This window comes from Pleuronectes platessa, chromosome 13 (assembly GCF_947347685.1).
Source record: "Pleuronectes platessa chromosome 13, fPlePla1.1, whole genome shotgun sequence".
NCBI lineage: Eukaryota > Metazoa > Chordata > Actinopteri > Pleuronectiformes > Pleuronectidae > Pleuronectes > Pleuronectes platessa.
In genome coordinates this window covers 7,440,700-7,466,490 of record NC_070638.1, presented here as the reverse complement: position 1 = coordinate 7,466,490, position 25,791 = coordinate 7,440,700, and the positions used below count along the sequence as shown (strand labels likewise).

General features: G+C 42.1%; 1 protein-coding gene across 1 annotated transcript in view; it reads left to right on the top strand.

Annotated features, from left to right (window-relative positions):
* Nucleotides 1-2,614: 2,614 nt before the first annotated feature.
* The window catches only part of b4galt2 (UDP-Gal:betaGlcNAc beta 1,4- galactosyltransferase, polypeptide 2), a 110,152-nt gene continuing 86,975 nt past the window's right edge, over nt 2,615-25,791 (top strand). Inside the window, exon 1 of the mRNA XM_053438628.1 lies at nt 2,615-2,963. Within this exon, the coding sequence (XP_053294603.1) occupies nt 2,615-2,963 (349 nt within the window). The remainder of the gene's footprint in view (nt 2,964-25,791) is intronic.

The following is a 25,791-nucleotide window of genomic DNA, read 5'->3' as shown; positions in this document are numbered from 1 at the left end:
TGTTGAATAAAGTGGATACTTAAAGGGTCTATTCTCTCCGTCGAACAGGGGCCATCTTTTCTTGTCTCGGCCTTCTCTTCACTTGCAACCTTCAAACTACTCACAGTCTTGAGTCCCGGATTTGTTGTCTCACCCTCAGTTGACATTTACATATGAAGGTCGGAGTAAACAAGTGTGCAACCCCTGTGAGATGTTGCAGATAATGAAAGAAACTCAAGGGCTCGGGAGACGTGAACAACAGAGCCAGTGGAAAAACAGAGATTTCCTCTGCACTGTTTCATTGTCTCTTGTTTTGGTCTGCTGACCTTTTAGCGAGACAAAAAAATCAAATGAAATCTCAAGATTGCACTGGATGTCTCGAGAAAATCCAGTTGAGCAAAATGTCAGCAAGTAAAGAGGCCGAGGTGCAGGTGGATTTCGACCTCATGGACTTTGTTTTATACTTTGCACGAGAGAAAAAGCACTGACATGTATTTTATTTTCATTGATATGTGAAGTCCTGCGGCGGCTGGATGTCCAGGTCAAAGCAGATTGTTAATCCTGTCTGTGGATTTCCTTCTTCTGTTTCCCTGCTGCTGATTTCATCCGTGCCAAACTCCCCTCTTACACGGTTTAACACCTGTTGGACACAGAGGGCAGCCCACTTTGCCCCCGAGCTCTGTAGTCGAAGCGGAAAATGGGGCAAGACTCCTCTGTCCATCTGACGGCCTGAGTATCTATCTGGCTGCCTGACTGCATGTTTGAAACATTCAGACGCGATGTATTACACGGCAGCGTGTTAAGTCGCTGAGGAGCAGCACAGCTGGCAAATAAATCCTGACCTGCACAAGCATTTTGGTGTGATTGGCGTGCGGTGTCTGGGTCCTTGGGTCGAAAGAAATCCATCTCATTAACACACACACACATAGACACACACTTCCCTCAAGGCTCTGTCTTTGCAGTCTTGACTTTGCTGCCCACAGACAAAAGACAGATGCAGGAAGCAGCAGCCAAATATCTGGACGGGCAGCAGCCATCAGCTCCATCACCGGACATATGTTTCAGTTTGCTGCTGGATATAATTCAATTTGTACCAGTTGTATAAATATAATCTCATACCAGTTACACGCACACATTTTACCGCTCAACATCTGTCGGGATAACAGAACGAACTTCCCAGTCACATCCAGAAATAGGTGAGGATCCAAACGCGGATGATACACGAGGAGATTTTAAATCAGACTGGTGAACTACATTCGTTGCGATCTGCGATTCTGGTCTTGATGACCACTCAAAGCATCTGGGTTCAGTATCTTGCCCAAGCACACTTCGGCATGCAGATGAGGAAGAGTGAGATCGAACCGCCAACCCTCTGGTTAGAAGGCAATCGCTCTGATATCACTCTGTTTTTTTTTTTTATCGTCTCCTTCAACCTCATCTGTTTCTTTTCTCCGACTAATTGGAAAAACAATAAAGCAACAGAAAGCATCGCCTGTAGAAAAGCTTTAAGTGCCCCCTCTTTCTTCTGTTTTGTCTCTCGTCGTCTCATTCCATCATCAACGCTTTTTAAACCACTTGCCTGGAAAATTGACTTGGCATGTAAGTTCGGCTGAACAGTCAGGGCTGCTTGTTTGTTTTCATCTGCAGATGCTTTTTTGTTGTTTGGTGTCTGTCGAATACCTTTCTACTGAGATCTTCTAAATTCCTATTTCCAACACTATTCAACCATGCATATAAAATAAGAACAAGGTCAGTGAGAACTCTTAAAATGTCACAGGAAGATCGATGATGTTTTGGTTTGATTTTACTCAACGAATAATTCAACAAGTCACCGCACTGAAAATCATTCACAGCTATAATGAATCGCCCTTCACCTGCTTTGGTTCAAGTAAGCAGTGAAAACATTTACCAGCACAAACTGTCCATTTAGTTCAACATTTGATAAATCTGTGTAATTAAATAACATTTCCTATTGATTAGGCTTCATCCTGTCTTTTGTCTTTTATTGTCCTGCAGGTGCCTGAGACTTTCTGGTTCAAGACGATGAGCGAAGAGGCTGATCTCAGGCCACAAGAAGGCGACGTCCTGACTGAACTGTCTGCAGGCCCACACATAACAAACTGATGAATGTTTCTCAGCAGCAGTCAGAGATGTGCCATCACTGGAATCACCTATTTCTTGGAAGTTTTGGAGCTAGCTAATTCTTGGACTATCTCTTAACCCTGGGGTACCACATGACTGCAGCAGCAACATGACACTGGGATAGTGTCCAATGCAACATATGATTACATGTCCTACTAAATCTAAGTCTGCATTGGGGCCTTATGTCTTAGATCACTCTGCCATGTTGGTAATGAAATAATAATAGTTCTGGGACCAACAGAGCTGATGAAAACATTTGAGTACTTGTCATGCATGTAACCTGGGTACACATAGAACAAGCTGATTTCTCAGACTCTATCTTCCCGATTGAGCCCATGATTCCTGCAGAAGTTGGGTATCAACCAACCCCATGTTTCTAACAGAGATCTAACAGCAGCTCATATTGCCCACTCAGTCGTGGCTATGAGTGCATAACCCCGCCACGCCTGCATTGTCGTGGCTGGCCGTCGCAGGACGGTCACCTTCCTCGGCCATGCCCCGGCTGATGTTGGGCCGGACTCTGGAGCGCATCTGTAAAGGCGTCCTGCTGCTCTGCCTGCTCCACTTCCTCATCATGATGATCCTGTACTTCGACGTCTACACGCAGCGCTTCGACATCTTCAGCCGCTTCAACAATGGACGCAACGGATCCAGGAATAACATCAGCGGAGCAGCAGGGAGTGGACATCATTATTACTATTTCAACCTCTCCAGGCCAAATGCAACGTTAGCCAGCTACCTGGCCACGGGCGAGCAGCTGATGCCGAGCGCTCAGCCGGAGACCAATCAGACGCCTTCGCCCAAGCCGCTGCCGCCGTGCCCCGAGAATCCACCCGGCCTCGGTGAGTAATGATCTCATACAGTGCTCCTCCAAATCCACTACCATTTAAAAGTGATTTTAATATGGTTTTGTTCTGAATGTGATCATCACGAGAATTATGATATAACAACACAGGTACTCATAAGTCATAAAGTAATTTAGATGATAACATGTTTGTCTGTTAACTATACGTTGAACAGTTTCACTACACGTCCAAGTCGTCTCCCGGTCTTCAGGCGAGCTGGTTGTGTCTGTCCTGCAGTGAATTTAACAGTCGCATCCATCAGGGTGACGGCCAGAAAAAAAGCTCAGTCTGTGCTGAGACTGATTATTAAAGTGGACATCTGTGCTCTACTTGAGGCATGTGGCACTGACGGCCCTCAGACATATGGGATAACATTTTACTATTCTTACGACAGGCTTGCAGGTGGTTCAGGTCTTTTATTGTTGTAACTCATCTTTCACATGGAGTCATAAAAAATAGGAAGTTCTAGTCGCGCTCTAGATCTTAAAACATTTAAAACATGGCCTTTTTTCTCATATTGCCCGGTGATACATTTTTCTGTATCCCAATGGAAACCAGGAGGCTTTTCTCCTTGTGTCTTGTGCTTTGCGTACACTCTGTTTTTGTGCTGGTGTGTAATTTTAAGCAGTTGTGTACCTTCCATTCTCAGCTGTAAATTCCTGTTGTACTTTGTTACAGCCCTGAAAAAGTCATATACAAGTATTTGATGTGCATGAATGAACTTGAGATGAGTTTTTTTCTGTCTTAATCACTTTCTGTCCCGCTGAATCACCTCATCCAATGTCCTCTTGGCTTCATTTGTTTATCCTGTCGGCTCGTTGTATTTGTTTTTACAGTGTATTGTACGGCCGATAACGTAAACCAGGAGGATTTGCACATCATTGATTACTGTAATGAATAGGCGAGATGAGACCCTGATCTCAGCTCGATGCTAGAGGCTACTATTTTATATGCAGGAAATAAATGCATCTCCAGTCTTTTTCCAATTAAGGGGAGAGGAAATGTAGCCATAATTTAGTTGTCCCCCCCCAACCACCCCCGGTTCTGCCCGCAACACAAAACGGATTTAATGTCGACGATTTACACGGCAGTGTTTCAGCCTTATGGACTCACAGAGGAGCTATTAGCAGAGATTCATGCAGCCGGACCAGTAAACACACATTTACAGGAAGGCACGCACACAGAAGCACAGGAGCACACCACGGCTTCTGGAAGATTTCTATTGTGTTAACTTCTTCAGAGAAGGCAAGATATTAATTCACTAGTTTACTATTAGAAATCATCTGCATTGAATGTATGAGCCAACGCAGCACTTGGAAAAATTGCCTCACTTAAATGTAAGGAAGAATTTAAGCAAGGAAGAATGGAAGCAGTTTATATAGCTGTGAGAATTGATACTTGCTTTTAGATACTTGACTTTTTTGCAGCAATTTTTCCCATAACTTTCTGTAATTATCTCTGTGTATTCATATGATAAGTTTATGAACCAGAACTACTAATGCACTGTGCAGTGTCTGGATGTGGTATATTCATCAGTGAAAAGCTTTTGAAATAACTAGCAGTGAAAATGAACACACACACACACACACACACACACACACACACACACACACACACACACACACACACATCAAATAGGATCGCAGTATATGTCATATACTCGGGTCATTAATACCTCTGGGGGAAAAAGGTATATCGGTAAAATGTGCCATGTAGACGTGAGTGTGCACTTATGAACACACACATTCCTCATTATCATCAGTATCCATCCACCCAACAAATCAGAGGTTGATTGAGTCAGACTAAGCCTGGGGTTTGCTAAATCTATAATTACACAGTGGACACACACACACACACACACACACACACACACACACACACACACACACACACACACATCTCCCTCTTTGCTCCCTGTCATGAATACTCCCTCATAATGGTTGCACAGAAAGGAGGAACTAACTGCTATCATTATTTCACATTATCTAAAGTACAGGCCTGATCTGCTTCCTGTTTGTCTCAGCATTGTTATACCAGTCAACTCATCCTGATGCCAGTGAGGCAAAAATAATTTGGCTTTTGGCTTTCATCTAATGAATAGAGAAAGTATTTAGTTGATTCTAATTAAGTAAAAGACAGGCTAATAGAAAAAGCTAAAATGTGCTAATCATATTTGTTCAAATATATAAATCTAAATGTGAAAGAGTTTCTAATGGTAAATAAAACATTAGTTATAGATGGTATTCTGTATTACCAGCATCCAGGAATCTCTCAGTACTGTATTAGCATGATGCGTATTGAGATATACACGGACAGATGATGGAGTCTAATTCTCTCTTCCTTCAGTCGTTAACCGTGAATATGTTTCTTTTCTTTGTCATTGAAACATAGCCCAGTGTGTTCAAACCGTGTGGTTGTTAATATAACGGATTCACATTTCAGCAGAGACTTTTGCTGATGAAATGAAAACATGTTTCTCATTTTCTCCCACCTGTTCCATCTGTAAAATGAGCTCTGCAAACTCAATCCTGTGCGAGCGGTGCATTGTGGCAGTGTCAACGTTTTTTCTCTTTACTGATTGCTTTTCTCATTTGATAATGAGGTCTGTAACGTGCTGTGAAATCGGGAGTCGGGAGATAAAGCCGTCAGGTTGATTTGTCTGAAGCCGGGGTGCGCTGATTCCATTATTTGGCCGGGAATTGGCTGTCACTGGCTGCTCTGGAATTTGGCATTCATACCAGGCAGAGGTGTACTCTTGTAGCTTATCTCAGCCTTTTTTTCTGTGTGATGGAGTGGCTGCCTGGGGCCTGTAATGAGCAGCAAGACAGAGAGAGGAAGACTGAGCGAGTCTGTTTTTCAGTCACAGGTGCAGAGAAAGAGAGAGAGAGAGAGAGAGAGGGCGAGAGAGAGAGGACGAGGGATATCTCATGGATGGTGGTATGATGGTTGGTATGAAGGGAGAAGGACGGAGGCGGAATAGAGTGAAGGAAGTAACAGCAGGTGGAGAGGTGAGGGGGTGTGGGAGAAAAAGAGAGGGACCTTGAATGGAGGTACACACACACACAGACACAGAGAGAGACATGCATGCATATAGGAAGACAGAGAGAGAGGGAGGAAGCCCTTGGCTTTCCCAGTACACCAGCTGACAGGTGCTGCCTGTATGAGTGGCTACCATCCTCTGTGTGTCTCTGTGTGTGTGTGTGTGTGTGTGTGTGTGTGTGTGTGTGTGTGTGTGTGTGTGTGTGTGTGTGTGTGTGTGTGTGTGTGTGTGTGTGTGTGTGTGTGTGTGTGTGTGTGTGTGTGTGTGTGTGTGTGTGTGTGTGTGTGTGTGTGTGTGTGTGTGTGTGTGTGTGTGACAGACATACAAATCAGCCGCTCATCAAGAAAAACTGTGACCGAGGTATTGACGAATGTCGGCAGAAGCAATGTTCCTCTGTGTTGCTTCTAGTTCACAGTGGACCGATGAGACCAACTTTAATGTTTGGTTCTGATATGCAAGTTATTATAGCCGGTGATGCTCAGACATCTGTGTGTGTGGGGGGGGTGTAGTCTTCTGAAGCTCGAACCCTGTTATTTATTCTCGCTATTAATCACTACCTTCCACACAAATCACATGTGGATGCTTGAGAACACGCACACACACTCACACACGCACGCACACTCACACACACAAACACCCTGACTTTGTGGGTGTTTAAAAGCTATTTTACAGACCTGGTTTTAATTGGAATCTCTACAGGCTTTGATTCCCCAATCAAATGTAATTAGCAAGAATTAACTGTCTTCTTTCATTGTGTAAAAGTGCAGAGGCCTGGTGCAGAGCAGGATGCACCTGAGCCGAGCTCTTCCAGACAGGCAAGGAGATAATGACTGAGCAGAAGTGTTTCCCCGTTATCTCTGCATCATATGTGCGGCATGTCGGAGTGCACATTCCCTACGTTCAACCTGACGTCTAATTCCCTGCAGATCCTATATTAACTGTAAATCCTGAAATGTTTGCTCTTGGGAGTCATGTTGTCAGAGGATGGAACTCAAACGCTGCACACTTCATTCTTTGTTTAATTACTTTCTTTATCTTGACGTTGTCATTTTCTTGCTCCTCTTTCTCCAACGCTCTACTTCAGCCTCCGTCCCTGCAGGATGGAATTTCACAGCCGGCCGTCACCCGACCAATTCACGCTTCAAATAAGTTCTTGAGTTTCTTATCCTTGTCGTGAACCAGCTGGAAACTGCAATTCCTTCAGTGTGAGGTCCGCGGCGAGGTACCTTCCCCATATGTAAGGAAACGAACAGCGGCTCAATATTGAAATGCTGCTGCATCACAGAGCAGCTCATCTATCAAGTGGTGTGAGAGAGTCTGAGATCTCACTCCAGAGAATCTCGACTTTGCTGCTTCTGCCTCTTTCATTCAATCCTTGTCAAACGAGTGCAGAGTCTCTGAGGTTTGGAACAAAGGTATGATTAACTCAGAGCTTTGCTTCATTCCCTCGATGTTGCTTTACATGTTCCCTTATAATTGATGTCATTAGACTTGTATCATTTACTCTTATGTACACATACTAATGTGAATGATGATAGAATACAGTGAATATATTCCAGACTCTAAAGGAAGGAGTTGAATGAGAGGGATGATTTGTCAATTTCTTCTCCTTCAGAATCGTTGAGACTGGTCCACATAATGTGAGCTTGGTACTGTGGCTGGAAAACACTGAGCCTCTTACAGAAACTGGATTAATACACGATCCTGTGACTTTCACATTGTTGAACTCACATAGACTCTGGTGAGATATGTATTTATAGCCTCCTACATTCAGGAATCAGCTGGGATTATTTGAGAGCTGGAAGGTGTGTTAACCTTCACTGAAGCTTTCCTGTGAAGACGGTCGTGCCCACAGGGTAAAGGTAGTTGTTTGTGGTTTTAAATATGACTTCCACCAAGAAGGTTATTAAGAATATGCAAAAACATCTAAATTGGTTTCCACAAAACGTTGTGGATGGATGGGAAATGGGTTGAGGAAGCATTTTGGTATGGATCTTGATAAAGGGTCTTATTTGTTTTGACGTTTTCCAAGGAAATGATTAATGGACCCTGATTTAAATTTTTTTTTTTTTTATAATAATAATTTAGAGGACTATAGCTATTACTTAGATGGTCCAGTTCAGTTGAATATAAGGGACTGTTGGGCCTTGGTGGAGGTTTGACTGTGATAATTTGATGAAATCTTTTTGACTCGCCGACATATGGACATACTTGTAACCATGGCCACCATATGATATTTGGGCACAGTATGCGTCTCTCACATTAAGACATCACCTTCCAGACAGGTGAGAAATGGCCGTGAAACCCCTGTGGGGCCAAATTCATGAAAGTAGCTGTGCTTTTGAATTCCTGCTGAAATCCCAGAATATCCTGTGGCTGTTCTGCTTCACCTTCACATCACAGATAAAGCTGAAGAGTCAGATTTGAACTGAACCGAACTGAAAGCCACATTTTCAAGCTGGATGCATCTGGTTGTTTAGTCCTCGCCAGAGGTTGAACATTACCTCTGACACCAGTGTGAATAAAACCAATGCACCAGACATGATAAGTGTGAAAAACACCCTTAATGTGTTGTTTTTCATGATAAAAACAAGAATCACCTGACGCACTAAGATGCTTCTAATATTATTCAATGGTGTTATGTTATAAAAAGAAAGTTGTCCAAAGGCATGTTCACTTTTTCATTTGATAAACTTAAACTATTCATATATCGTGTATTTGAGTCTTATTTCCAGGAACTTCTGTTGGTGTAGAAGCTCAGGATTCCCACCTATCGCTGTGTTTATTAGATGGGAACTAACATCAGTCCAGTCAGTGAGAAAGGAAATCTGCCTCTTTCCCTCACAGCTTTCAATCAAGCCAATAAACAAGGCCGTTCCCTTCGCCTTGCACGCCCACACAGCGAGGAAACCAATGCAGCCATGACTGCTGAGGCAAAGGGCTCTTGACAACATAATGGCTGCCATAACTTCATTAAAACAGCCCTGCTTCCTTTGTTCATTGACGTTCGCTTGTTTCTGCAGGCCGTGCTGTGCGTGAGAGTTTCCATCCGTGAGTTTGAGCGTCCATCAGTCTCTCGAGATATCTGGCTATTTGTTTGTGTTATCCGTCTTTCTTCTAGATTTATTCGCTAATCGTTATTCTCTCCACTCTGAATACAAACAAGAGATTGTGCAGCATCAGCGACGTCTGTGCTTTCACACGGCGAAATATGAGCAGCGACTCAGCACCAGTGTGTCGCTGTGTGACTCGTCTGGAGCGACCGTCCCAGCCACTTCATCACCTTGACTGATCTCTGTGGCAGACGGCAGAATTAGTCCTTTCGCCAACACTGTGTGGAGTCAGGGAATTTGATGCGGCGCTACGGAGAGAGAGTTCACCTTCAGGACTCGGAGATTGTTCTCGAATGGGCTCGATTTGGGGGTTGTTACAGCCCAGTTTGTGTGTGTGGGTGTGTGTGTGTTTGTGTTTGTTATTAACCTCAATGCTCTGCTACAGATGAAACCTCCCACCTGCACCAGTTTTCTTTCGATCTTGAAATCTGTTGGAAAACCGTTGCGTTGAGATATTGTTGTTAACTTCTGGCGTGTAGAGGTACTGTCTCCACTGCTGCTTAGCATTTGTTTGCTTATGTTGTACATACATTTGCCTTTCACATGGGCTGCTCCCTTTATTCCACTCAACACATTGTTGGGACGGTGTTCTAAGTGTGTGTGACGCGGGTCGGGCCCCGTGTTTCTGAGTGAGCACGAGCGCAGTCTGAGAGAGCAGTAACCGGGAAGGTCTTGAAATTTGGTAAAGACATTTATTTAGTGTGTGTGTGTTTTGGTCTTGAAGGAGCAATAAAATGCCTCCTCCCATTCCAGTTCTCTCGGTGCAGAGTGCCTATTAAGATGTGTGTGTGCTCTAACAAATAAGCTCTTCAAATGATAAATGACATAACAGACACATGCTTCCACACACTGTGGGTCTCTCTCTCTCTTTGTCTCTCTCTCTCTTTCTCAAATCTTGGATTTTTTTTTTCTCGTTCACAAACATAACAAAAATTGAAGATGAGATGGAGAAAAGATTCGGAGGAAAAGCAACTGCTGTGGTTTAAATTGAAAACACAACAACACGGCAGGAAGCAAGTGAACAAAAGATAACATTTCTGAAAACGGTACAAAAAAACAACACATTTCCATTGATAGAATCTGAATGTGAAGATAACACGGACCTGGACATAGTCTCTAACAGAGAACATATTCATACTCTACATAGTTTTTACATATATATGTGTTCTTTAGTTTTCTAATATCATATTAAAAAAGCGCACCCTCTGCTGCAGATGAGGAGCTCCTGTGTCAGCCTGGCAGACAAATTCAAGTGTCGACTCATCAGCCCAGTTTATTTTGTCATGTCCTTTCCCTCATTTTTATTGCACTTTATTGCCTTTTGAGTTTGGGATGCTCTTAACCCATTGAGACCTGAGGCGCTGTCTATAAAAGGATCCTAAAACCAAAGCATTTCAAAACAACCTCCTTAATCCTGAGGGTTTCCTGGAAAACGTTACGTTCTCTGAAGTCTTTACTCCTCAGCCGCTGAGGCCGATAGAAACATGGGATTCAAAACACATCTTAAAGCTTTTACTGTAAACTGTCACTGTTGAGTTTATTGTGTTCACTTGGACTTGAGGATAAATTGGAATCGATTTAGTTGGTCATAGGTCAAAGTCGCTCAGATGCAGTAAAACATGTTTCGGTCTTTTAACTTAAAAAGGATAGAATAATAAGGTGAAAGGTCAAGTACCATTCTAGTTTCCATCCATATTTTCCCCCATAGAAATCTATCTTCTGTATTAATTCGATCCTGAGTATAAGCGCTTAGGGAATTCATGGATGTGTGGCCACGTCCGAGTAATTGTGTCTTTGTGTAATTTACGTGTGCATATATATGTCGCGCTAACAGCGGATGGCTTGAAATGATCACAGGGATTTGCTGACATCCATATGGGATAATCCCTCAACCTGGTAATGCAGTAGGTTTATCTGACCGGTCATGGGGAGACGAGAAGGGCGCCATTGTTTGACGATTCGATCATGACCCAAGGTGCCACACAGCACGCTCCAGTACCTCAGCACTACGCCACCTTTGTTCGACTTTCTGTCATGACAAGAGAAAGTGGGCGGTTCACAGGTTGGACACGGTGAATTAAGAATACAAGGTGCCCAAGGTCAGACGACTGTCTTTGAGCACAAGGACACATGCAGAGAGGATTCTGTTTAGTCTGAATCAATATCTATATATTTATTTAGCTATATTTCAAACAGTCGACCGATTTTAAGTGGGTCATGTCTTGTTCTGTGTGAACTGTGTATCTGCACTGCAATGTGAGATAATGGTTTCTGCATTTGAATTGCATATGATCTCATTATCTATTGAGGAACTTCTCTTTTCTAATGCTTAAGTGTTTAAGTGTTTTCAAAGCCACTCGATCGCCCCCTGAAGTACAGGTCATAAACCCCACCTCCTCCATGGTAGTGAATGGGACATTGTTTCTGGGACATGGTTTCTATCACTAAGATTTTTCTATATCTCATTGATGTTTGTCCATTTCTAATTTAGTAAATTTGGTTTTATTTAATCCCAAAAAATGGTGGAGTTTGCAGGACAAGCGGCTCAACCTCTCTCCAGGTCACGTGTAATGATACAATGCAAATAAATGTGAATCTAATCTAATACTGTATAATATAATCGAATGATATTTCCAGTCTAAGCTGCTAATAATCAAATGTCAGTGTTCTAACTGTCACCTATGAATGGGAGTATGTTAAACATTATACCTGCTCACCAGTAGTGTATCAGCATTGTCTTTGTGAGCATGGCAGCATTGCGGAGTGCAGCCTCACAGAGCAGCTAGTTGTATCATCATTAAAACCCTTCAGGTTTGTTTAACGCTTTGACATATGAATAAGAAATACTCCAAAGTGTAGCTACAGGCATCGTGTGATTGATGACAAACATCAGGCGTGAAGCTGCTGTAATGCCTCTGCGATATATTCATGAGCTCAACCTGGTTTGATCAACGTGATCTGAGGGAGCAGGCGCAGCACCAGAGCACCAGCAGGAGATAAGGGAGCAGTTTCCAAAATCAAAACTCGTGTTTGGATCAATCTCGTCACGTTGCTGAAATCCCTCGCGTCACTCCTGTCGTTACAGGAGAGACGATGAATCCACGAGTGGGCCGACGTTTTGTCATATTTTGTCGTGAGTGGGCGGAGCCTGGTGCTTTCGATGAGGGATTCGCTGCGTCTAGAAACGAGCGCTCAAGGCGGAGTCTGTGCATGTATATTCACTCGCTGCTGTATTATGCAGTCGCTGTTCCAATGTAAGGTCCCACAGAAACAACCGCCTGGAGGAGTTTCATGGAGACGTGGTAAAGAACTGCAGGGCACTAGTTAAGTAACCTTGAATAGGCATGAAAAGTTGATCAATATTTCTATCTGTAGGTTTTTAATATGATCGAGATCTAAGCCTGTGAGGCGGTTACATCATCGCATTAAAGACTCAAGACCTTTTTCTTTTTACAAAGAAATGAGATTGGACAGAGCAAAGCAGAATCGGGGGATGTGGGTGTTGGTGTAGACAGGTGCGTTTCTTTCTTTAACAAGATGCATTCTGTATCTTAAAGCTTCACAGATGTCATTACAGCTGAAATAAGACATGCTTAAGAAGATGTTTTGTTTCTTTCAATTCAACGTGTATTTTAAAGTCCTTTTTATTATAAAAGCATAAACAGAACATTCACATATTTTGGTTGAATATTTAGCTGTTTAGATTTGTTGACAAACTTTAAACTTCTTAGGTTGATGTTGCCTTTTTGACCATTATTAAGAAATGATGGTTATTATTGGTGCAGGTCAAGAACTCCAGAAAATGTTCGATAAATTGAGCCCAGACATTTTGAAGACGTGTTTCACATATGAAGAACACAGCAGGAGGTTATTTCACGAGAGCAGGAAAAGCCTCTGAGAGCATCTATCAGGCGTTAATAACGGTGTCAACACACCCACTTCCATATATTGTGTTTTATTTTTGTGTGTAACTTTTTAATTCTCCTCCCTTTCTACGATCAGATTATCTTTCTCTTGTTTAACCGCTGTTCTATTTAAACCTTTTCTTTGTTAAGCATTTTGTAGCTTTGTTCAGAAAAGTGCTGTGAAAATACAGTTAACTATTAATCTAGCTAATTACCTTCCCTCCTGTGTTGCATCCTGTTATCTCATCCATTTAAGTCCTATCTGTTGTTTCTTAACATTTTTGATAATACATGTTTTAATTCAAGTGTCTTGCAGACTGAATCGCATCCTTTTTAATTCGACAGGTTGTAATTTTCTGTCTTCCTCCTTCTCGGTCACATCACGCTTGTCTTCTCCATAATGCACAACTGCAGCGTGTCCTTTCCCCCTATGTGAACGTGTGAACACCCACCACGTGAATAGATAAACCTTTTGGCCGGCAGTTCAACAAATTACCATCACAATTTAATAATGCATGCCGGAGCACAGATGAACGGCTGCCGTGGACCTTCATGCCTGACCGATTAGCATTGTAAGAGATTTGATGTGGATTAGTTAAAAGGATTATTACTAGTTGTCATTTCACCAGTGGACTACAAATAAGGCTTTTGGGTATATTTGGAATGTGAGTGAATGGGATGAACCTGGAGAATTCACATTTGAATAGAAATGTCACCTCGTCCCACTGTCTCTATTTCTGTCACCTGTGGTGTGAGGCTTCATTGTGCTTTTGCTGCCTACTGCAAATAAAAACGCAGCCCTCTTAAATTCCCTCTGGACATTTACAACCTTCTCTTCTAATTTCGTTAAACACGTCTCTAAAATAACTATAAAGTGGTTTGAATAGGTCTTATGAAGCGACGAATCTGGCACAAAGGCTCATATCTGTCGGCTGTTATTCGCTCAATTGGCCATTCTGTACAGACGTCCCCTTACGTCCTGTAGCGCCACCATGAGGTTGACCTCTGTGGTGAGTGAAATGTCTCTTTTTGTTGTTACGTTTGTGTTCCTCCCTTCATTGTCCAACACTTTTGTGTCCAAATAACTGCACAACAAGAGACATTCCCACCAGCCTCGGCTGTATTTTGTGTTTAGCTTTTTTTTGAGTGTCTCGCTGCTAGCATCCCTGCAGACTCTTCTGGAACTTTTACTTTTGTTTTTGTAGTTATGACTGTCAGTCTAAACGAGATTGCAGTTTTGCATATAGTCATAAAATGAGAAACAAACCCCCAGGTTAGTCATATTCATTTGAGCACAGCTACTCTTCAAACTGTTTGGAGCATTCATTACAGTGTACAGCCCCTGCAGCAAGTTTAAAGTACGATACTCGCACATGTTGTGCTATGAGGTCACTTTTGGTTTCTCCCTCAAATAACGTTGTTTTGATTTTCAGACTTGGACTAATTTATAAGATGCTGTCTGGATTATCTGATTAATTGTCTTACTACTTGTTTTGGCCTCTATGACTTTGTTTTACTGGAGTTACACAGTGACTGTAAATAAAAATGGACTCCAAACTTTCAGGAAGATTTAAACATCTGAGAAAAATTGTTGTTTACTTTGAATTTTTTGTTTGCTCCCTACCCCATCCACTAACATTAAGAAGGTGGGATGCATGACCTATTCTGACCTATTCAAGATAGGCTTCACTTAAAAATATCTAATTTATTTGACGTGTACTTTGTTATTTTAACTTTTGTCAATGTCCCATCGACTAACATGGAGAGGGCATGTTGGTAGATGAGTTATGTAAATGGGTTATGTGGCTGGCTATACAGCAGTCAGCCACCAGGGGTGATCCAGATGTTTTGGCTTAACTTTTAAGGACCTTCCATTGTGTTACCATAATTGCAATGATCACCTGTATGACAAAAGTAATAAATTGGCATATTTCAAAGTTATTCTCACTATAGAAATATCAATGGATACTGTTGAAGATATAAAAGTCAAAAGTTGACAACTTTTTACGACTCGACCATTTGTAAATGTGGTGCAGCCATATTTAGTCTTGAGCTGCAGTGAAACTACCCAATAACAGGACCTGATATATGAGATCAGATAATACATCATACCTTTTGGTGCTTCATGTTTCATGGTGCGAGGAAGTCTCCCAGGTTAATAATGGGCGACGGAGGAGAAAGAGACAGAACAAATGAGAACGGGGAGCAGAAAATGAGCGGGGAAATGAAAAGATAAGTAGAGGGAGGGCTGGAAGAGAAAGATGAGCTGATGATGAAGAGATTAAAGATAAATAGAGGAGTTGGTGTGGAGGGCGAGAAGGGTGGGGGTGGGGGTGGTGAGAAGAAGGCGGAAAAGATGAAGAATCGGCGTGGATTGAAGAAGAAGAGTTTAGTATGCCAGAGGCAGCGGCGTTGGGGAGAAGCCACATCCTCTCTGGGGTGAATGGATCCATTTAGTTGGTTCGGTGGATACACACACACACACACACACACACACACACACACACACATTGAGGATATTACATTCTAAAATTTGCATAATCCATCCTGTATGGAGAATAATCTTTGACATCATAATAAGAGCACAATTTAACATAGAGACATTCATTTTGCAGCTCATCTAATCTTCTTCTTGAATTTTTTGTTTAAAAGTTTCAGGTACATTTTCCCATGTTTGGACTACTTCAGTATTTTACCTGTTATGCCCTCTGATGAATCATCTTAATAGAGCCGTCTGATGCATTAGCTAACAGCTCTATTCAGGCTTTTAGGTGACTCACACAAATGTCCAATTAAGGGGGAAGAGTGTGAAAGTTGTTCTGAGTCGCGGGACATAGTTTGATGCATCATCTCCACAGTTTGAGGGTTCGAAAAGCACTTAACAGGTCAACAGACGTCTGGTTAATCAGTTGAATAACAGACATTTCAAACTCGAGGCTTCAAACAGCTGCTCATGAACCAGTGGGCGACGTCGAGGTGGGTTGCCTCTTACCCTTAACTCAGTTAAGTCACCAGCAATAAGTTGGAAAGATAAATGTCAAAATGGAAGGAAGCAGGAGCTGGACCTTTTCTGTTATCAAATTATAGTTAGTAATAGGTTTCATTTAGAGTTTAAGTGGTCGTCAAGGCTAGAAAAAGCTCTATATAAATACAGAAATTTTTTTTTAAACTTTTTTTATCAGTTGCAGTTCTTTGCATTAAGAACATCAACCAAAATAAAGTCAGGTTGGACTTTATTGCAGCGGGGCTCAGGTACGAGCTGTAAAATGCAGAAAATGACTATCCTATTTTCTTTTTTCAAACCATTATAATTTGCTGGTGCACTTTCGCGATGACTGATAGCCAAGCTGATCCTGGAGGATATGTCATCAGCTCTGATCCGGCAGCCTGTCAATCATCTCAGAAGCAAGATGAGTTTTTTTTATGAGGGGAAGCCAATGAAATCTGTTCCATCAATTCTTAAAAGCTATTGATCCTCGTTTTGACAGTGGCTGTTTTTTGACCGGTCACAAATCAAGCTGCTCTGTCGCGTCCAATCCATTTTGTGTCAATTTAAAAAAAAAATATTCTGAGATGCTCATTCGTCACTTGTTCAAACCAGCAGATATAATGTTTACTTAAAATTAGCTTCTGATTAATTTTCTGTTGTTGATTGATTGATCAATTAATCCACTAATCATTCCTGTATTGATTGAACAATCAGTCTGCTGGATCGATATCAACCCTCTAACTGACCTTTTTAACGATGTTTGCATATTTTCATGGAGCGTCCACTTTAAATACAGTTTTTCTGTCAGTGTCATAAAAAAAAATCTGTATTTCTCCCATCAGTACCATTTTTTTTTTTTTTCTTTTTTTTTCCCGAGCTGCTGACTCAGTTCCTAGTGTCACAGCGATCCCCTGACCTCATGTTGCTGTATCCGCAAATACGCTGAGTCAAGGTAACGGCTGGGACTGTTTCCCAGAGAGAAAACCGTCGGATTGGTGCATTCGTAAATCGGAAGCAGTTTTAGCATTTTTTCACTCTGCTGGAGGAGTGTGTTGCATATTTCATGAATTTATGTGTCGGCGTAAAAGCAAACGACACAGCGGCAGTAAGGGGGCGATGCCACAGATTGACAAAAAACGATTATGTCGTGATGATAAAACTGACAGACAGTGAGCTGCATAAAGTTAATGACACATTTTACTCCTTCATTTGAAACGGCACCGCTCAGTTAAAGTGCATGTTTTCATTTAAAGAGTGATATTTTCCCCTTTCTTCTTATTCACAGCCGACCAAATGTATTCAGATGAGACGGAATTTGTAGACGCAGGTAGAAGTTATTAAAATGTGTGAAGAACTCTGGCTGTGCAGTGACGTGCAAACGACCGATAAACACCACTTCCCTCCTCATACCTCCGCTTATCTCTCAATTTCTTCATCAGGCTTCCTCCGCGACTCCCTGTGGTGCTAAATTATTGTTGGGGAGTGATTAGTTGAGGTAATGTTAAATACGTCAGGTTGAGATTCATCAAACTTGCTCCCAGGCTCCGTGCTGCTGGATGAAGATGCGTTAAAGGTCCGTGTGCCTTGGACGAAATTGCCGTTCAGTTCAGAAATATTAATCTCATATTTAATGTCTAATGAGTGAGGCCATTATTTAAACTGTCATCTTTATCGCCGGCGAGATGACACTTGTCGGGGAAGGACTCAATCAGGTCAATAGTTAACTGATCGATCAAACTTATGGTACGTTTGCTTTTCAGTAATGACTCATCGTAATGTAGGGAGATTAGTAACACTGTAATGATTGATCAAATGCATATTAAAACGTATTGAAACAGACAGAGGGAGGGTCAGAGATGTGGCTACCTTGATATATAGGAAGTGGTCTGTTTCATATTCTACACAAAGAAATATACGCCTGGGGAAAATACAACCTTTATTGTGTCTCTTTCTTTCAATGAAGAAATATATCCCCCCAAAAAAGGCTGAACCCTTAAGTCATGATTTATTCATTTAGTTATTTAGTCTGTCTCCATAACAATATGTTGTTGTTTTAATCGATCCACATATGTCACCTCGACACAGCATAAAACATTTAGTAATGCTGGCTTCAGCTTCGTTTTTTCCATTTGCTTTTTTTAGTTTTCATTCAGATCTTCATGCTCATACTGAAAAGATTCATATTGTGCATCCGTGAACATCAGACTCTGCGGTGAAAGAAGCCCAGGTGTCTCTTTCACAGATATATTGGTATCTGCATTTGCTGATATGAAAACGATAAAGAAAAGATGTGCGTTCATGTTTACTGAAAAGGTCATAGGTCTAGAGTGGTGTAGTGAAACCATCCATGTGCAGAGAAGATGCTGCTGCTGCTGCGGCCAAAGAGGGTTTAGATCCAACAGCAACATGAGAGATGCTGCTCGACTGTTTCTGACTTGTCTCAAACCGAAGTCACCTGTTCACTGTGGCTGCCACTTCTCATCCCACGCTCCCTCTCAATATTTCTAACTGTCGTGTTCTCCACAGATCCGATGTGATCTTCATTCCATGTCAAGCTTTACCTAGTCAACAGTGATCATTGTCACTGATAGAATTCGGCACAAGTGCCTTTCACTGCACAGTCTCCACAAAGAAGTACTTCATGTAAGAGCACAGTCGCTGCTTCCTCTGGAGACCGGAGGCTCGTTGACCTCACTGTCAGTCAGGCACAGACACACACACACACACACACACTCATACAGACATGCACACACACAGACACACACAAGGTTTTATGTCAGTTCACCTAAATATAGAATAGAGGTATTTTGGTGCTGTTCAATTGCTAGACAAAAGCAAAAGCTCTGAGCACAGACCCAACTGAGACTTTTACCCTTTAACCCTCTGTGTGCCTGTGTGTGTGTTTGTGTCTGTGTCTGTGTGTGTCTTTGCCTGACTAACCCTCTAATAAACACACACAGACTCACACAGACACCCTCAGACAGTAAGAAATCAATGCACTGAACAGTCCTGGTACTTCCCTGGAGTTAGTGTAGGCTGTCAGTTCAGGTGGACGTTATTTAAAGGTTCGGCCTCTTGATCATAAAACGCATCATGTTTTCCTTCATTTCTTTATTTATTTACTTCCTTTCAGCTGCAGCTACTCTGCGCGTCAAGGTGCTCGACATCGATTTGATTGATTGCGCCTTGACGTGTAAAGAAACACCACCAAAGAAAAAGAAAAACAGCGGCAACACGGTCTTTTATTAACTTCGGGTGGATCTTAAAGGACCATTTCTCTCGCTGTCATCTCGTCATCTCATCCTAAGAACTCCTCGCGGAGGAAATCTAAGCTGCCTTCGCCCTTTCTTCAGGCTTCGGTTTTGGGAAGACGATTTGCATCGTGAGCATTTCATCATCGTGGCATCATCTGACCGCGCTCGGTTTTGAATGTGTCAGAATCAATTAAAGCTCACGGATCCAACCAGTGATCTCCGAGATGGAATCTTTGATCAGTCGTCTGTCAGTGCGAGCAGCCGTCACGTGTACATGCTTGTGCTGTGATGTTTAATGTTCTACCATATTTAAGATGAGATTGCAGTGCATGCAAATTAATGTATGCTTTAAGGGGACATATTATGAAAATTCCACCTTTTGTAGTGCTTCTACACGTTAATTTGGGTATCTGGCATGTCTACTGCCCCAAAAACCACTCCCGCGATTTGTTGTGGTTCCTCTGTCAAAAACGATACGCTAGAGTGCGTCGAATGGGTTAATGACCGAAATAAAACGGCCCGGTTAGCCTGGCTCCCCTAGGTCCTTAGGGGCTCCCCCCGGCTATAGGAGCCCGGCTCCCCGGCTAGCCTTAGCTCGCGAGCTAACCGGGCCGTTGGAGCCTGGCTAGCGTTAGCTTGCTGCTGCTACCCGTCAGACATTTAAGTGGCCGCATAAACAAGGGACCCCCGGGACACCTCTAAACGTTGACTCAACAGTGTGGAAGGATGCTGCTGCTGCGCCAGCTCAAGCTCCCACTGCTCCCACTGCAGGGCTGCGCCGGGGAGCTGGGACTCTCGCAGCCAGGCTTCGGCCCACCTGACTCTGGTTCAAAACGAAATGGTTGCAAGATTATATCTTCATCTCCAGTAGCCATATTTCTACAGAGGTAATGGATAGCTAAAAATCTGGGCGCTTGAATCGCGTGAAGGAGGGAGGTGGGGGTGAGGGTGGGGCGGGGCACTCAAAACAGGTCAATCTGAGGAGGGCTGTTTTAGACAGGGTAAAAAGGTGCTGTTTTAAATGATCCTTGTGGTATTTTGACCAAAATATGTTACAGACATTTCATTAAGACCCCAAGGAACCATATCAACTGTGGTAAAATGGGCCTAATATGTCCCCTTTAAAGTTCTGATGTTGCTTATGTGTCGCCGTTGCCAGCTCGCAGTCCTCTGCCAGCTGTCAGAAAATAGCTATCTAGAGGGATTCTGTCCCAACTGTCTCTTAAACCTCTTATGCCTGCTGTCCCCCTGCTGGTGGAGTTCAGTTCCCCTCCCGCTGTGCCCCGTGTCTAGTTTATTTTGTAAAGCCTTCACGTTCCCCGTGGATGATCAGCCACTGTCTCTTGACAGTAGCCTCTGACATGTGCAACATTATTTAATCTGAAATTAGCCTGCAACATGCTTGACAGCCGGGGGTTGTTTTTGTCATTTTGAAATGTTCAGCATGGGGAGCGGAGCCGCTCTGGTCTGTGTGAGGCAGCAGGTCCAGTCAGCCTGGCATCTGAGCTGATTAGAACTGATGCAGCTTAAAGCGTGGGACGTGGAAACAGCATTTACAAGTCTTCGATGACAGCAGAAATTGGCCTTTGATTTCATTTCGTTTTAATTTGATGTATTTAGTGTGCAGGATATTGGAAAGGGACACATATTTGATGAGTAATGAGGCAGCAACATCCACAGAAAAATCCACAAGCAGATAGGAAACACAAAGTGCTTGACAATACAAGGCACACGTACATAGCAGGAAACTTTGGACTGCACACTGAAAGAGCCTATAGGATCGAACCAATGACCTTGTGGGTAGTGGACGACCCACTCTACCTCTTGAGCCAGTACAGAGATGTACATCTGTAATCTTCACTTCAGTCTACAGGGTTGCCCACTCATCCTTCCTTCCATCCATCAAACCATTATTTTTCTGCTTGTCCCTTATGGGTCGCGAGAGGACCGAACACGATCCCAGATGGTCGAGAGGCGGGTTAGACCTTGGACAGGTCACAGGGCTGATAAGAGACGACCATTCACACTTGTTACTCAGTTTAGAGGACTTTGTGTCAGTGACTGCAGCTTCCAGCAAGCGTGGCCTAGAAGGCACTTTCAATTAATTCTGCAAACAATGAATTTCCTTGATTTAAATGTGAAAAAAGTGAAATGTGTCAATCACAACCAGCCAGAACTTCAGTAAACATCTTTAAATCATTGAGTTTTTCCTACAAAAACCCATAGTTTCCCAGTTTACTAACATTAAACCATATATATGAACTTTGAAATTTTGTAAAAAAATCATTTTTTTATTGATTTAATTGTGAAAACCTTCAAGAAATATTTTTAAAAATACTCTTCAGAGAAAGGAAGGAAACACAATCTTAACAAGTTAATAATAATACTTTTTTACCGTAGTTTACTACTATGTTTCGGTAGTGACCATTTTTGGGAGAGGAAAAACATTCCAACCCAGTCTGAAAATACAACATAAAAATTGAGGGTTCTTTTACTAGATATGTGTACTTTAGATATGGTACAATATATATACGGGAAAAGTTTTGGGAATAAAACATACAAAATTTAAAATATTTCCAACCTGACTTTGCACCAATTTGGTAGAATGGCCCATATACAAAAGAGAACTGCAAATATTTGGCATTTAGCTTAGAAGGTTAACTTGGCTCAGCCTTCCAGATTCATGGTGAGGAGCTCAGATACCCTGCTGGAGCTGCTGGAGTAGAGCCGCTCCTTCTTCATGTCTGGGTTAGGGGGACGTCCAGCGACATCCCACTGGTCAAACGCCCTGAGAGGGTCAACCCAGAACACGCTGGAGAGATCATATTTATTTCATTTGGCCTGGAGATGCCTCAGGATGCTGCAGGAGCTCGGCGCTGGAAAAGGTTGCTGTGGAGACGGACCACTGGACTAGTTTGCTTGACCTGCTGCTTCTGCAAACCCGACCGCAGATAAGCGAGACAAAGTGTGTAAAAGGTTGTGAGATTAAATATGAAGGTTTGTGTGTACTGCCGCCTCGAAAGGTCTGCGGCTCCCTGGAAGTGGCCCACTTTCTCTGGTGTGTAATCCAGCCTGGGTTATCTCACATCATGCCGGGATCACGGAAGGATTAAAAAGTGTCTGCTGTTGTTACCTGGACAATGAGGAGGCAGGGATGTTTGTGTGAGGTGGTTCCTCACATCATCATCATTCATTAAGACCCTTTATTTAATTATATATATATATATATATATATATATATTTAAATGCTGTTTATGCACTGGGCATCTGTTAAACTAAGCAAATTTAAAGGATTTGTTGGCACCCTCCAGGCACCCCGTCTCTTTTCATGAGCCCTTTGAAATTCAGCTGACTGATGGATGAGTGTGTGTTTTTGTGAGTCAGAGGAATAAAGTGAGGAAACGGTTTTGTAAGTGATCCGTCATAGATCTCGAGGACTATCGGTTTAATCATCGCGTTTCTTTATATTCCAATATCTTTGGTGTTCAATAATTGCATTTGAAAAAAAAATTCTTCTTGAGGGACGTCAAAATATCTAAAACTGTGGACTCTTCATTTTATCTGAGAAAGCGGTTCTAATAAAAGTGGCCTGGAATTCACAAACAAAATAACTGACAGAAAAATATGCGATTTTCATATGTTGCTTTGTTCCCCCCCCCCCCCCGGCTTACATTCTCCCAGCACTACGACCAGGAGCGTTTGTGTTTATTTGCACATTCGTTTGAGAGTCAGATGCTGCAAAACAACATTTTGGGTAAATGGCCACCTTCCTTTTCACTTTCATTTAATTCAAAGTGGAGCAGAGATTGAAAAAGACACACACATGCACACAGAGAGGATGTGCGGTGCCTCGTAGCTGTGGCTTGCCACATCTGGTTAATTTCATCTCCAGCTCACCAGTCATGAGGTAATTATTTATAGTTAAAGGGTTCCGCTGGTGAGGGTTCTCTTCTGTGTGTGTGCTCGTAGTAACTTATTCTACTTCTACAGTGTGTAAAGTTGCTCCATCGCCTCTCTGCTTGTCACTCCACTAGAAAGTGGAGTTAATACGTTGGTGGGTGTGTATAATAACACTACAATGGTGAAGATACAATTTGGTTTAGGTGCAAAAATTACTTGGTTGAGGTTCAGAAAGTCTCATGGTCGAGTATAAGCTTGAAACACAAAGTGAGCGACCGCTTGTAAATTGCTTTAAGGTTTTACTAACTCATTAATCCACCTTTTAAACTCTCTCTTTGCAGACAGTGGACAGTGTGCGATCTGACCACAGACTGTAAATAAAGATAGACGTCATTACCGCCCCTCAAAAGTGAAGCCAATAAATCCCATCTTCTCCATGTTAGTGAATGGGACATGGAGCAAACTTAAAGGTCAAAATACACTTAAATAAAATGTTCCTAAAGTGTTCATTTAGTTATTTGATGTTGATCACACAATATCACACAGCATTAATTGGTTCTCCATAAGTACATATACATATGTTTCCTGTTGTGCCTCTGACAGACCTGGAGGAATTTGGTCAAAATTAGAGGACGGTTTATGTCCCATTTGCTTTCGAATAATATTTTGCACAACAAAGGGAAATATGGAATTGAATGGACAGATCTGCAGGAATAAATCCACTGACACTTACAGCTATTCTTAAATGATATGTCATGTTTATGGCAGTTTTACCTGGAGATAAAATTCAAGGTTTTTCCTACATGTGGCCATGTTTTCCTCGTTGTGCTGTGTGGGCCGATAGCAGAAGCCTAAGTGGTGGTTATAACCTCATCCTTTCTGCTTTGTGCTCTATATATCTGTCTATTGACAGAGGGGCCGGCAGATGCAGTGCTAACAAACAACATGTTGTAATTCAGGATATTTGGCTGTAATATTTACTTAATACATTTTTAATCATTTGAGCTAAATGAATGTTCTTTTCTGATTTCATTTCTGAATACAAATTCTGCAAAGTGTTAAACATTGTACAGTTTAGTGTGTGTGTGGAGAAGAGGCAGCTGGTGCAAAGTACACCAGGAAACATACAAGAGTGAAGGGAAGAAAGGAAATGTGGTTTATTTCAATGGCTGTTTTCCAGGCTACTGAGAGGAGATCCAGTATGGTACATTAACATGGTACCTGAATTTAGGTCACCGCTTTGAACTGTAGAATGCTTTTATCTTTACCTCTTCCACACTCACACACACATACTTACACAGACACACTCACTTGTGCACGCCTACCCTGCACAAATGCAAAGTATGCATACACTTACACATGTATTGGGTCCACGCCACAGGGGGAAAACTCCTGAACAATTAGCAGTTGCAGTAATCGGTAGCAGCAGACATGAGGAGGAAGCTGTATGAAGCTGTTGGAAGTGTATCCATCACATTCAAAACCTGCAACAGCCCAATGACTTCTTCTTTAGTATTTTGCTGTTGGTTCCTGCTGAGCCTTCATGAACTACAGTTTAGAAATAGAGTAAGTCAATGTATATTTTTTCACATTTTTTCACACAAGTATTATCTGAATAACCAAAGCCTGATTTACAGTATTTTATTCTTCTTTGCCATATATTGTAGTATTGTAAATACTCAAAACTAAATGATTCAGTTGCCCGAAAATGGGCAGTTGCTACAAACCCTACAAATGTGTATTAATCTGCTTATGAAAATAGTTCCCTATAAAACCCAATCTCCTCCTCGTTGATTTGATAAAACTGCAGAACCCAGCTGTTGTAGGAAATCGCAGCAAATAGCATAGTTCTATGAACAAATCTGTGTTTCTCACACTTCTCCAAGAGATTTTCAGCCTCAGAGAGTTTAAAGTCTCAATAGGGATTTGAGATTTGGCCAAAAATGTCGATAGTTATCACGATAAATTAAACATTATTATTTCTCTGAAGTTTAAAGACTGATTGTTTTCTCCTATGTGAAGTTAGTGTTTTTAAATGTGCCTCTACTTTGATGGAAGAATGAAAAACACTTTATAAACAACAAAACATTTCACATCTGAGATCGATTTATAATTGTTTGTACCTCCTCAATGTGCTGGCACAATATATTGATCTCTGTAAATTGAAAACTATATTGCAATTATGAATTCTTGCCCAGCCCTACCTTGTTATTTAGTATGGTGTATTTTGACATGATAAAATGTAAGAACAATGTCAGGCTGGTTCGTCCCTGCAGCCTCGTCCATGTGGTCCACTGAATCTATTAGTGACAAGAGCTTAACACGAGGAGCAATTAAGTGTTAACTGAATTAAGTTTGTTTTAATTAATGATATTTAGCTGAGGACATTAAGAGACTGAGGAGACCAGATTTTTGGTTCTGGTCCACACTCGGGCTAAAACCGTCTGGTTTGGAAATGATCCTTCTTTCCTCTGCTCCAATTAGGCAGAGATCCTGGATCAGCCTCACAGCATTTGGAGTGGGACTCGGCCATCTGTGTGTTCCGTTGTTCCCGTGCCACGACTGTTCTCAGTCAGAGGCTGCACGCGTGCTGTCGGCTCTGCTGTATTGTGTTTTGGGGTTTT